Genomic DNA, 10,990 nt, shown 5'->3' with positions numbered 1-10,990 from the left:
GACTCAGTTTACATTGAACTCCTTCAATGACTAACCTAATTTAGTTTACACTTGATTAATAAACTTGGCTTCTTCTAAACTTCTTCTTGATTGATACTGGAATCTTTTGACCTCAGTTACTAGTAGTAGTGCTCAATTAGAGTGTAACATTTGTGTAACATCAATGATAATATATAATTTTAATTTTTTTTTACCAAATTAATGATTTTTAGGTCAACCTTTGATTATAAGGATTTCAATATAAATAGTTTACAATGATTATAAAGAAAACAATAGGGTTTAATTTGTGTGATTATAACTCACTTTGCAATTTCATATCTCTGTTCAGTTAATGTGCTATATCTCCAATAAGCCTTCATTGTCATCTCTATCTAGAAATTTCTTGGCAAACCTTCAAGCATTCAATCCTCTCCTCACAAAAAATTAAAAACTTATTACTAGAATTTCTTATCAATCTTAGCATCTTTGTTCATCTGACCACATCTTATCTTCTCTTTCCTTCTCTTTGTTTCTCACACTTCATACACTTCTTCAATTTATCTCTATGCCTCCTTAAATAGATAATTTTGGTCCTTTATCATTTTCCACGATCACCATAGATCTTAGTGTTTATAATATAATCCAATAGATTGATTGTATCTATTCATCTCCATTTATTTTCTAAAAGTTTTACATGAAATGTGTTGAATAGGTATCTTACCTAATCCTCTCCTTGAATTAAATGATCCAACAAGTCAATCCTTATCTTCAACATGCTTCCCATATTCCAACAAGTCAATTAAATTGGCTAGAAATCATGATTTCTTGCAAATAATTAAAATGTTGTTCTTCAACCAATAGTAAGTTTTGACACTCATTCATCACTAAATTTATTGGTTACTATAGAGATTCTAGCTCATTCTCAACACTATCACTCAATTGAATCTAACACTTAGTCAACATTGTATTTGTTCAGCACTTAGAGTAGCTCAGTTGACACTAGCATCACTTTGCATAAATGTCAAAACTTCTTAATATTTACTCTATCTCTTCACATGTCTCCATAGTATAAACATTCAAATTATCTTGTCAAAGTCTAACTAATCAAATGTAGATTGTAACTTTCTTTTAATAAATCAACCTTTTCTATAGGTTCTTATTTTACGAGTGATTTCTCAATTCCTCTTTATCAATAAAATATATATGATATTTATATTAGATAGAAACATGTCTAATTAGTATATTTTACATCAATGATAACACAACAAAATTAGTTTCTAATAGCAGGGAGAACTGGAAGAAAGAAGATAAAGGGAGATGATACTTGCTAGTGTACTATGTCTCTCATATTTCTTATGCACTCTCCCTTTACTCTTCTCTCTTTCACCCTATTTTTTTCATTTCCATCTCTCACACATCTCCATTCTTCTTATTTATTTCTCTTTTCTGCTCACCTATTTCTCTTCTCTCATTTTTGCTTAAACTAGCTTCCTCATCTTTATTTCTTACCTCTTCCTCCTTGTCATTTCATCCCCCTCTCTACCCCTCCATCCCATGTCCATATCATGCTAAGGATGAAGGAGAAGAAGAGAAATAGAGAATCTAGATATTATAAGGTCTCCTACATTAGGTAAGAGAAGTATGCACATCCGTAAAAAAGTATTATCTCATTAAATATTTTTTAGGGTTTTGTAATCAATGATATAAGATATACTTCATGGTTGGTATAAAAATTAGGGTTAGAATTTTTGTTAAGGTTGGAATTTTTGGGTTCCAATTAGGATGGGGTTTAATGTACACATTTATGATTAGATTTTGGGATTATATCATGATTTTTTTTTGGCTAGTGATAGGATTTTAATTAGGTTTGAATTTAATTTTACAATAATGGTTTAGGTATATATCTTATTTATAGGGCTTGGGTTATTATCTTTCTTAGGATTAGGACTATGGTTAGGATTTGAGTTCAGCATTAGAATCAAGGTTTAAGGTTAGGATCATTATTGAGATTATTGCAAGGGTTATAGTTTATATCATTGTGAATACTATGGTTTAGGTTAGGGTCTATGATTAGGATCTAGGGTAAAGGTTATTACTATGATTAAGGTAAGTATTCACACCATAGTTAATATTATGGTTAGGGTTAGTATATATATTTTATTGTCTTACTATAGAGTTATGATAGGATATTATTGAAAACTAAATAATTTAGGTGACCATTTGATGTTATCACAATTTTATGGTTGAATATAAAAATATTACTTTTTAGGTTAGAGAGATATGTTCACCACAACAAAATTCTATTACTCATCTTCTATCTTACATGTGGTAAATATATGTTCTTTCTTAAGGACAGTCTAGAGTTATTTGTCATTTGAATTTGAATTTACTATTGCATTTATTCAAGTTAGTAATGTAGGAAGTCATTATGGAAACTATAGCAACTATCGTTAGTTGTCATCTAAATTTGAATTTACTATTCCATTTGTTTAGCTTAATGATGTAGCAAGCCATTATTGCAACTATTAGTTTTAACAATTTTTAGTGGCGTAAAGAAATTATTTATCAATAAAAAAAAATGTATGGATGAGTATCACTTATTGTGTTTATTTGTACATGGATAATCCATGGTACATGACATGATAAATTGAAAATCTAGTTACATTTTCTTTGAATTTCTTATATATTAAATCTGTGAAATTTGATTTAAATAGTTCATTGTTATTTTCTCATAATATTGTGTCTTTTGTGACTACATTTTTCAAAAATATTTTCCTTCCCATTGATAATCCAGCATACATTTGAATTCCATATTTTGGTGATAACTATCTTCGATCATTATATAATGACATGAATATGCTCAATAAATTATTGTCAATGGGTTTTATATATATATATATATATATATATGTTCTTGGGAATTTTATAGAAATTGACCTTAGATCTAGAGTGATAATTTTAATTTGTTATGTGAAATGTTACATAAATAATTTTATACTTTTACAATATGTAAATAAATATTCTACACATGGATAAAAACATGTTGGAATGTGTGTCAATAGGGAGATGTGATGGAAATAAACCTAACTTTGCATAAGATTGTAGCATTTTCTACCATATAAATGCATTGAATAAGTTCTTTTAAAATGCTTCAAAATTGCTTATTAATTATCATAAATATAAATAATTTATCACTTAATAATAATAAACTTTTGATTTATAAATTAATTGTTATTTATTATAATTAATTATTATTATTATGTGTTAAGTGAATTCAAATCCAAGAACTTTCAAATGAGAGGCTCACAAGTTATCATTGTGTTGTAGGCTCTTACTTAGAATTTTAAAATTATTATTTTAAAAAGAATGCTAGTAAAAAGAATAAAAATAATATTAAGAAAAGCCATTCTTTTCTATAAAATGTTATAATTTTTTAAGAAAAAAACTTTATCAAGAAAACAAAATTTAAATATAGAATAAAATCTCCAAATCACTTTTTCTTCCTTTTCTTTCCCATTATATCCCACTAAAATTTCCTACTAAAATAAATAAGAATTTAATGTGAAAACAAAAAAGGCGTAAAACTAATAAGATAAATTTTCCGACATTCTCTCAACTCTGCAAAGAATTACAAAACTAGTATATTTTGGTTACCGTCAAGAATGATGTATTGTAGGCTTGCTCTAACGTCTGTTTCATGGTCTCAACATTATTGACAAGTTTTAGCAGCAGAGGGTGATTGTTTCTTATAATACCGTTGAACAACAAATGGAATTTCAAGACGCTGATTAAACTGGTTGAGCTTGTTATCCTCACTGGCTTCACCCAGAGATGTAGTTTGATAATTGAAAGAAATATTTACCGGACTTTACTGGGCAGTCAGTTTATCTTGTATAATGCTTTCAATGTTCTAATCCACATATCTATATTGGTGAAGAATGAGGAGTGAAGATTGAACATCTTCTTCAGACTTGCAGAAATCGATAAATGATCATACTAGAAGACAACAAAAAGAAAGAAGAAAACTCTATCCTTTGAGGTGTGTAAAATTTTTAAGATGAACATGTGAAAAATATGGAGGAAAAACCATTTATCAAAAACAGAAGTTTGTAAAACATAGCTTAATTTGAGCCACCCGTTGATAACCCCGATTTTCCCCTCCACATTTGTTTATGGTTCAACCTCCATTGGAAATGAAGAAGAATCCTGTCTACGCATTTGTAAACATGGCTAATGCCTCCGTCCAAAATGAGAAAGAATCCAGTTTTTAGAAATTTTAAAGGTTTTTTGAAAATTTGAAAAGAATGAATGTTTTTCTTAATTCCCTTTCTGCAATATCAGTTTCGGCCCCATGCCAGGATATTTGTATTCAAGAGCATTGCAAGCATGGCATGTTTTATATATATATATAACACATTTATAAAAATGTCGTTTCTGTTTGCGTCAGAATAGCTAGTGCCTTTGAATGGGATTATTGTTGTTTACCTTATCAAGGATATCATCAATGGCTCCTATAACAATCATCATGGCCATCCTTAATAGGCACACTGTAACTATTGACTATTTGTGGTTTTTCTAGGCAGTTCTAGGTAAGAGTCTGGACCAATGCTATTGACTAGGAGTGGCTGGGCCCACTAGACAGTTGAAATATTCAACACTTCCAATGTACCAGTTAAACCTTGTGATCATGATATAGACCTGCACACTATCCCTAATGAGATAACAAGGATAGGGGTCTGTAAATTGAGACTGCCATTTCACATGGTTAAGAACATACTAAGTAGGAAAAATCTGAAATACATACCAGAAATTGATTACCGAGACGATTTAAACTCTATCATATCGATCACAACCATCATTGGTAATAGAGAAAAGCATTCACTGCCAAGTCAGACGCTGAGGAAATTACACAATTTATTACTACTCTATGGTCAATTATCATCCCTTTTTCCTGTGAAAAATATGCGAATGTCTAAATTGCTACGTTATTTACTTGATGAAACCTTAACGAAGACGTTTCAACCAGAAATAGAGTTGCACTTGTAGTACAATTAAATCCTAAGTTGCTTCATTGAACTCAACAATAAATGAAAAGGATGAAACGGAGAATGAACATTTATAGAGCAGATACATGCTCATCAACGTGTCACGAAATAGACAGATTATTCTTGTAATCCTTTTATGAATACTGATGTGAAAATATGCTATAATGATTACTGTTATTCATGCCATATTTCAGGTTAAAGAGTCATTATCATACGGCCTTGACATTATTTTGAATCCGTTGTTTAAGGAAGTCACGATGCGAGTGGGGTTTCTGTCAATTTACATTAATTTTCTCAAGGAGGGATAGAAAATGCAAGTATGGCTAGCTTTGTTCTCTGAAGCCGAGGCTATATATATATACGACTGTCTACCCAGTTTCTCCTCATCTTTGAGCCTTTGATTTCAAACATTCTCTCCCTCTACTACAGTTTCTTTCCGTGATCTCTCACCTGTTTTCCACTTTGAATCATGGAAATAAAGATGGATCCTGACCATGAAGATCGGTGGGTTATTCAAATCAAGGAAATCCTGGAAAGTCATGGCGAGCAGAAAGAAGAAAATGAGCTTCCTGCGTCCATTTTTCGTGCGCCCGGGGAGCTTTTGAAAGTGAAGCCAGAAGCATATATTCCGCAGTGCATCTCTATCGGGCCATATCACCACCGGACATCCGCACTGCAAGGAACGCTGAGACATAAAGTTTTCGCGGCCAGACGTTTTATGAAGGGGATTCCTGGTGAGCTTAACTTCGAATATGTAGTTAGGGAGGTGATGGTGTGCGACTGGCAGCTGAGGAATTGCTACCACGCACATCTGGACTACAATAAGGAGCCCCTTGCATGGCTCATGGCACTTGACGCCTGCTTCCTACTCGAGTGCCTGCGCTGCTTCCCAGTTACAAATGATCCTTCACAATTGACTTCCGAGGTGAATCTTTGGAGGATTTTAGATCCATCTGGCAGGAGTGCAATTCACAGGTCAATAATGAGAGATCTGATGAAGCTTGAGAATCAGATACCATTGTTTCTGTTGCAAAAGCTTCTGGACATGCAGCTTGCTTCTCAGGAGAAGGCCGAGGAAACGCTGTCTAAACTGGTGACACGGGCCTGTAGAGAGTGGTCACCGTTTATGTTGAAGAAAGAGGGGAATAGCTCAAGGGTGTGTGTAAATGGGAGGTGTCACATATTGGAGGTGATCTACTACTCTATTGTCCCTGCAGCTGCCTTCGAGGATGCCATTTCCATGAAGACCAACAAGGAGGGGAGTGCGCTATTGCCGGATTCAGCCGCCTCAAAGTGTTTTCGTGATCTGAAAGGTTTAAGGAAGGTTCTCTCGTGGTTAGAAAAATTTGTCACGGCACTAGCTAAGCTGGCTTTAAAAGGAAAGCTTGCTGCCTTGGCGTTACAGTTGTGCGAGGTTGCCCGTGGGATGGAAAAGGAAACAGAAGAGGACAAAGATGAGAAGAGTGAACATTCGTCTTCAGAAATTCCGCCTGCACCCGACGAACTACCCATTCCGTCCGTCTCCGAGTTGCACTCCGCGGGAGTGAAATTCCTTCCAACTGACGGAGATGTTAGCACAGTCATGTACGACCCCATGACTGCAACTCTCTATCTTCCCAAATTGAGGATCGATTATCACACCGACGTAGTTCTCAGAAATCTGGTTGCGTTCGAAGCTTCGGCGGCGCCTGGCGCACTGATCTTCACTCGCTACACTGACTTCATGAACGGCATCATCGACACAGATGAAGACGTTCGGCTGCTGAGGAAGAGCGGGATTATTATCTACAATAAACTAGAAGACGACGGGAAAGTGGCAAGCCTCTGGAACGGAATGGGTAAGTGCCTGAAAATGACAGACGTTAGATATCTGGACCAAGTTATAGAAGACGTCAACAAGCATTATAACAGCAGACTGAATGTGGCTTTGAAGAAGTATTTAAACAATTATATATACGACTCATGGAAGCTCCTCACTCTTCTGGCAGCAGGAATATTTTTGCTTGTCAGTTGCCTAGAGGCAATTCGTTCTATGCATGTTTGTACTGGATGATAAAAGCAATCCTCTCAATGGCTGATTATCAATGAGTGGTTCTAGGAATTGTATGGGTTCCTCTCAATGGCTAATTAATTTAGAGCAATAGGGACAGTGACTCGGGTATAGGTTATAGAATTGTAGTGGGTCTAATAGTTTTATGGGTCCTTAGTTCTCTGTTTTACCATAGTTTGCACTTATAATAGTCCGTTTTGGTCCTAGTTTGTGTTTATAGTAGTTAGTATCATCATATGGTTAGTTTATATATTGGAAATAAGTATTAAATATAAATAAATATTTATATGTTTGTAAAGATGAATTGACATTTCAAGAGGGGAAAATGATAAATTTTATTTGAAAATCAGAAAATGATACATTTTTCATTTTACACAACATTTCATAGATATCTTTTCTAAATGTGTCGTTTAAAGAATTAGATAATCAATACAATAAGTTTCTTGTTTAAACAAGGTGTCTGGTGATACTTGAAAGTTATAATAAATAAATCAATTACTACTATGGCAGTACTATTTGTGATTTGCTGTATTTTTAATAAAAAAATTTCTAATCTCAAATACATGAGGTGGGCATAGTTAGTATCTTATAAAAAAAATTTTAAATGCCTATGATTTTCAATGGTTTTAATGTTTACTTGTTCTCTCTTTTCCATGTTGTAGTATTTGTGATTTATATATCAGCATTTAACTTTTACAACAACGCATGTTTTTCCCTTTTATAGAAAATTGTTTGTTGATTTGGTCTTGATATAAAAGAGAACAAAGGTTAATTTTAATTAATGCATAGTCAGCACTTTTAAGTTGTATATTACATAAATTTACATAAAAATCAGATATTCTACAAACAATATATGACATTTCTTTTGTTCAACTCATATTTATTTTGAGATTATTTGTAAATCAAATATATTAGAGAAAAATAATAGATAAAGTGATGCATTAATCTTTAAAAGAATGTACACTTAAATGGGGATGTAAGATTTCTAGATTACATGGGATAACAGTGATGTTGTAAATATAATACTAGTGATTAATGTTCTAATATTCTAGCATATCCCACTTGAGGAATTGAAATTCACCTATACCAATAGACCCCTCTTAGGGATTGCATAGATAATTGTGTTGATTAAATGATATAAAAATATATTTTGCAAGAAAATTCATCTAAAGATACAAATATTGAATCAAGGACAACTCCAAGTGTTGATAATATATAACTTTTGTGCGCGTGTGCGCACGTGTGTGTGTGTGTTACTGTTATTAGTATTGTAATGAGAAGATGGGTGTATACCCATGAAATCAATAATGAATACCCTTAGTTTTCTAGTAGAATGGATGCATTAGAGTTAGGGAAGAAAGAAATTATTTTTGCATAATAGGTATGAAGCTATTGTTGTATAGTATAAAGAAGGTCTCTTTTTACGAAGACCTTTTACAACCCCAAACTTAGAGTACTATTCAATTTGTATCATTATCTTGAGGAACGAATCATTCACGCAAAGAAAAATAGATGTGGGATTTGTAAACAAAAAATGACCATGATTTCATTTCTTAGGCACTCTACCAAATGATGTTTAGGAGAAATTGTTAATTTGATCATCACCTTGAAAACACCTTGGTAGTATGGTAACTTATTGATGGTCACTTTTGTATATTTGTCTCATAAATATTGATAATTTATTATTTTTGAATTTATAACTTATCATTTTATGTACTTCCTTCATACTAGTAAATATGAATATTGTCCTTGACTCATGTAGATTTTTGGATAATTTATAGAGATTGTTGATGTGGTTCTTTTTTTAAAGGTACATTACCTACATAAGGGGATAAAAAATACAAGATAGATTTCAAGTTCATGTAGAATTTCAGGAGATCTATATCAATATTTTCTCTCAAGGAAAGGAAACCATGAGAAAATTTTATACCTCTTGTTTAAACCCACTATAGACTTTCACACTTACTCCCTCCACTAGAATACCAAACAAATCATTTGATTTAATTTATTAATATCCTTGTTACATTAGATCCACTTGTGAATGCAACCTTTTCCCTAGACCATTTCTTTTAAACATTAATTTTTTAGCCATAGTGTCTAAGTGCAAACTTAGGATTAAGATATTGTCTCTCCTATTAGCAATCCAACTAAGAAATATATTGTATAAGCACAAGTAGTCACAAAGTAATAGACAGAGAAAAACATTAAAAAACAGTAAAAAATATTTTAGTATCCTATAAAATTTTAAAATTTCTAATTCTACGGAATCATGGAAGAGAAGAAAAAAAAAAAACATAAATGACACATTATTTCTAATTGTACTGTATTTGCTGATCAATGATAGTGAAAGGAGGAGAGTGGGAACTATTCTATAGAATTGTATTATGTTTATTTCATCCATCGAAGAGAATGTAAAGGAGGAGTAGTGGTCTAGCATATATTGTTAGATAAATGAGAGGAAGGTGAATCAATTATTACAAGTTATCCTATAGGACATTCAAATACTTTTCAGAAGCTTCAACTTTTGATACTTTTAGATCATTAGCTAGATAATCATATCAAAAAGTTAACTTAATTTTATTTTTAAAATATTAACTTAATTTTCTTTTTAAAAAACTAACTTCTTTCTTCTTCATATACTAATTATCAAAGTTATCTTTATGTGTAGACACAATAAACATCCACATAATTTTGATATAAGTAATTAACATGGAATCTTTTTTAAGGGAAACACCACATAGGATTTTGCACCAAAAAAATATCACTCTTCTAAAGTGAGTTGTGTTAGGATCCTATCTTATCAAAAGTTACATACACATAATTACACATGGCCTTTTTAGAGGGTTTCACCAAAGATCATCTAGACCTTATCACTCTATGAAACATATACAGAGTGACCTTCAATAAAGGGCTTAGAAAATTCTCAAGTAAATATTACCATATACTATTTCAATAAGACTATTAGGTCCACTAAGTGAAGATGTTTTCTTCTATAGTGGTTCGAATGTAATAATGATATTGATATATTAGGATTCTATCACTACCTTGCTTCTTCATACTATTTTTCTTTATCTCTTTCCTCTTTCAATCCTTTATATTATACTTCTCACTTCATGTTGATCTACTCAAGAAATTATCCACTCAAATCTTCTTTCTCTTGATCTTTAGAATGTAGTTCTACTCAGCTATCCTTCACTGCCAATTTATCCTTCAACTTGATCAACGATTTTGAACATTTTCCCTATCCTTTGAATAGAAACCTTTCTACTTTAGAAGTCCATTTTATTCCTTTATTTATCTTCTTATTCACAATCATTAGATGTTCATTCAACTTATTACCTTTAAATATAGATGCTCAGGTTACATGCTTTCACATTGAAATTTATGCTCCATTTGAAAATAGAAAATCTCCTTCAATAGACCTCTCTTGAATTTCTCCATCCATTGATCTGATGGCTAGCTTCATTCTTATTCTTGAAACTTCTTTAACAATCTTGATTTTCATCAAATTTCAGCCTCAAATTAAATATTTTCTTTTTCTTTTCATGTGAAAAAATCATTAGAAATCCCCTTAAGTTAATTCCTTCATAAGTATGACATATTTTTGACAAGAAGAAAAACCATAATTTTCTTGTCAGAACTTAACTATGTATTTTTTGAGTCCAACACATTGACTCATATTTCATGAGTAGATATTCAAATGAATCCATCATACATGATAATAAATGGAAAAATTATTTCTCATTATATCCAAGTGATACTCACAGAGGTATGTACTAGGACTTGTCTAGAGCTAATCCCTACTAGTATTGCTCTAATCCATGTGTGCTTAACTATGAAGTTACTTCTATGGTTAAACCCACTTCACTTGCAACCCAACTTGAAAAACCTTAAGTAGGACACATTTTTCCATAGC

The 10,990-nt window shown here is 32.0% G+C and overlaps 1 protein-coding gene across 1 annotated transcript; it reads left to right on the top strand.

Moving 5' to 3' along the window:
• The first annotated feature begins 5,505 nt into the window (after nucleotides 1-5,505).
• On the top strand, nucleotides 5,506-7,077 carry LOC149547354 (putative UPF0481 protein At3g02645). The gene has a single exon (XM_089794125.1). The coding sequence runs from the start codon at nucleotides 5,506-5,508 to the stop codon at nucleotides 7,075-7,077; it is 1,572 nt and encodes a 523-aa protein (XP_089650251.1).
• The last annotated feature ends 3,913 nt before the right edge of the window (nucleotides 7,078-10,990 follow it).

This window comes from Cupressus sempervirens, chromosome 7, assembly GCF_028749045.1.
Source record: "Cupressus sempervirens isolate cs-2001-9-10 chromosome 7, ASM2874904v1, whole genome shotgun sequence".
Taxonomy (NCBI): domain Eukaryota; kingdom Viridiplantae; phylum Streptophyta; class Pinopsida; order Cupressales; family Cupressaceae; genus Cupressus; species Cupressus sempervirens.
Note: the sequence above shows the minus strand (reverse complement) of the source record. Positions and strands in the feature narration are given on the sequence as shown.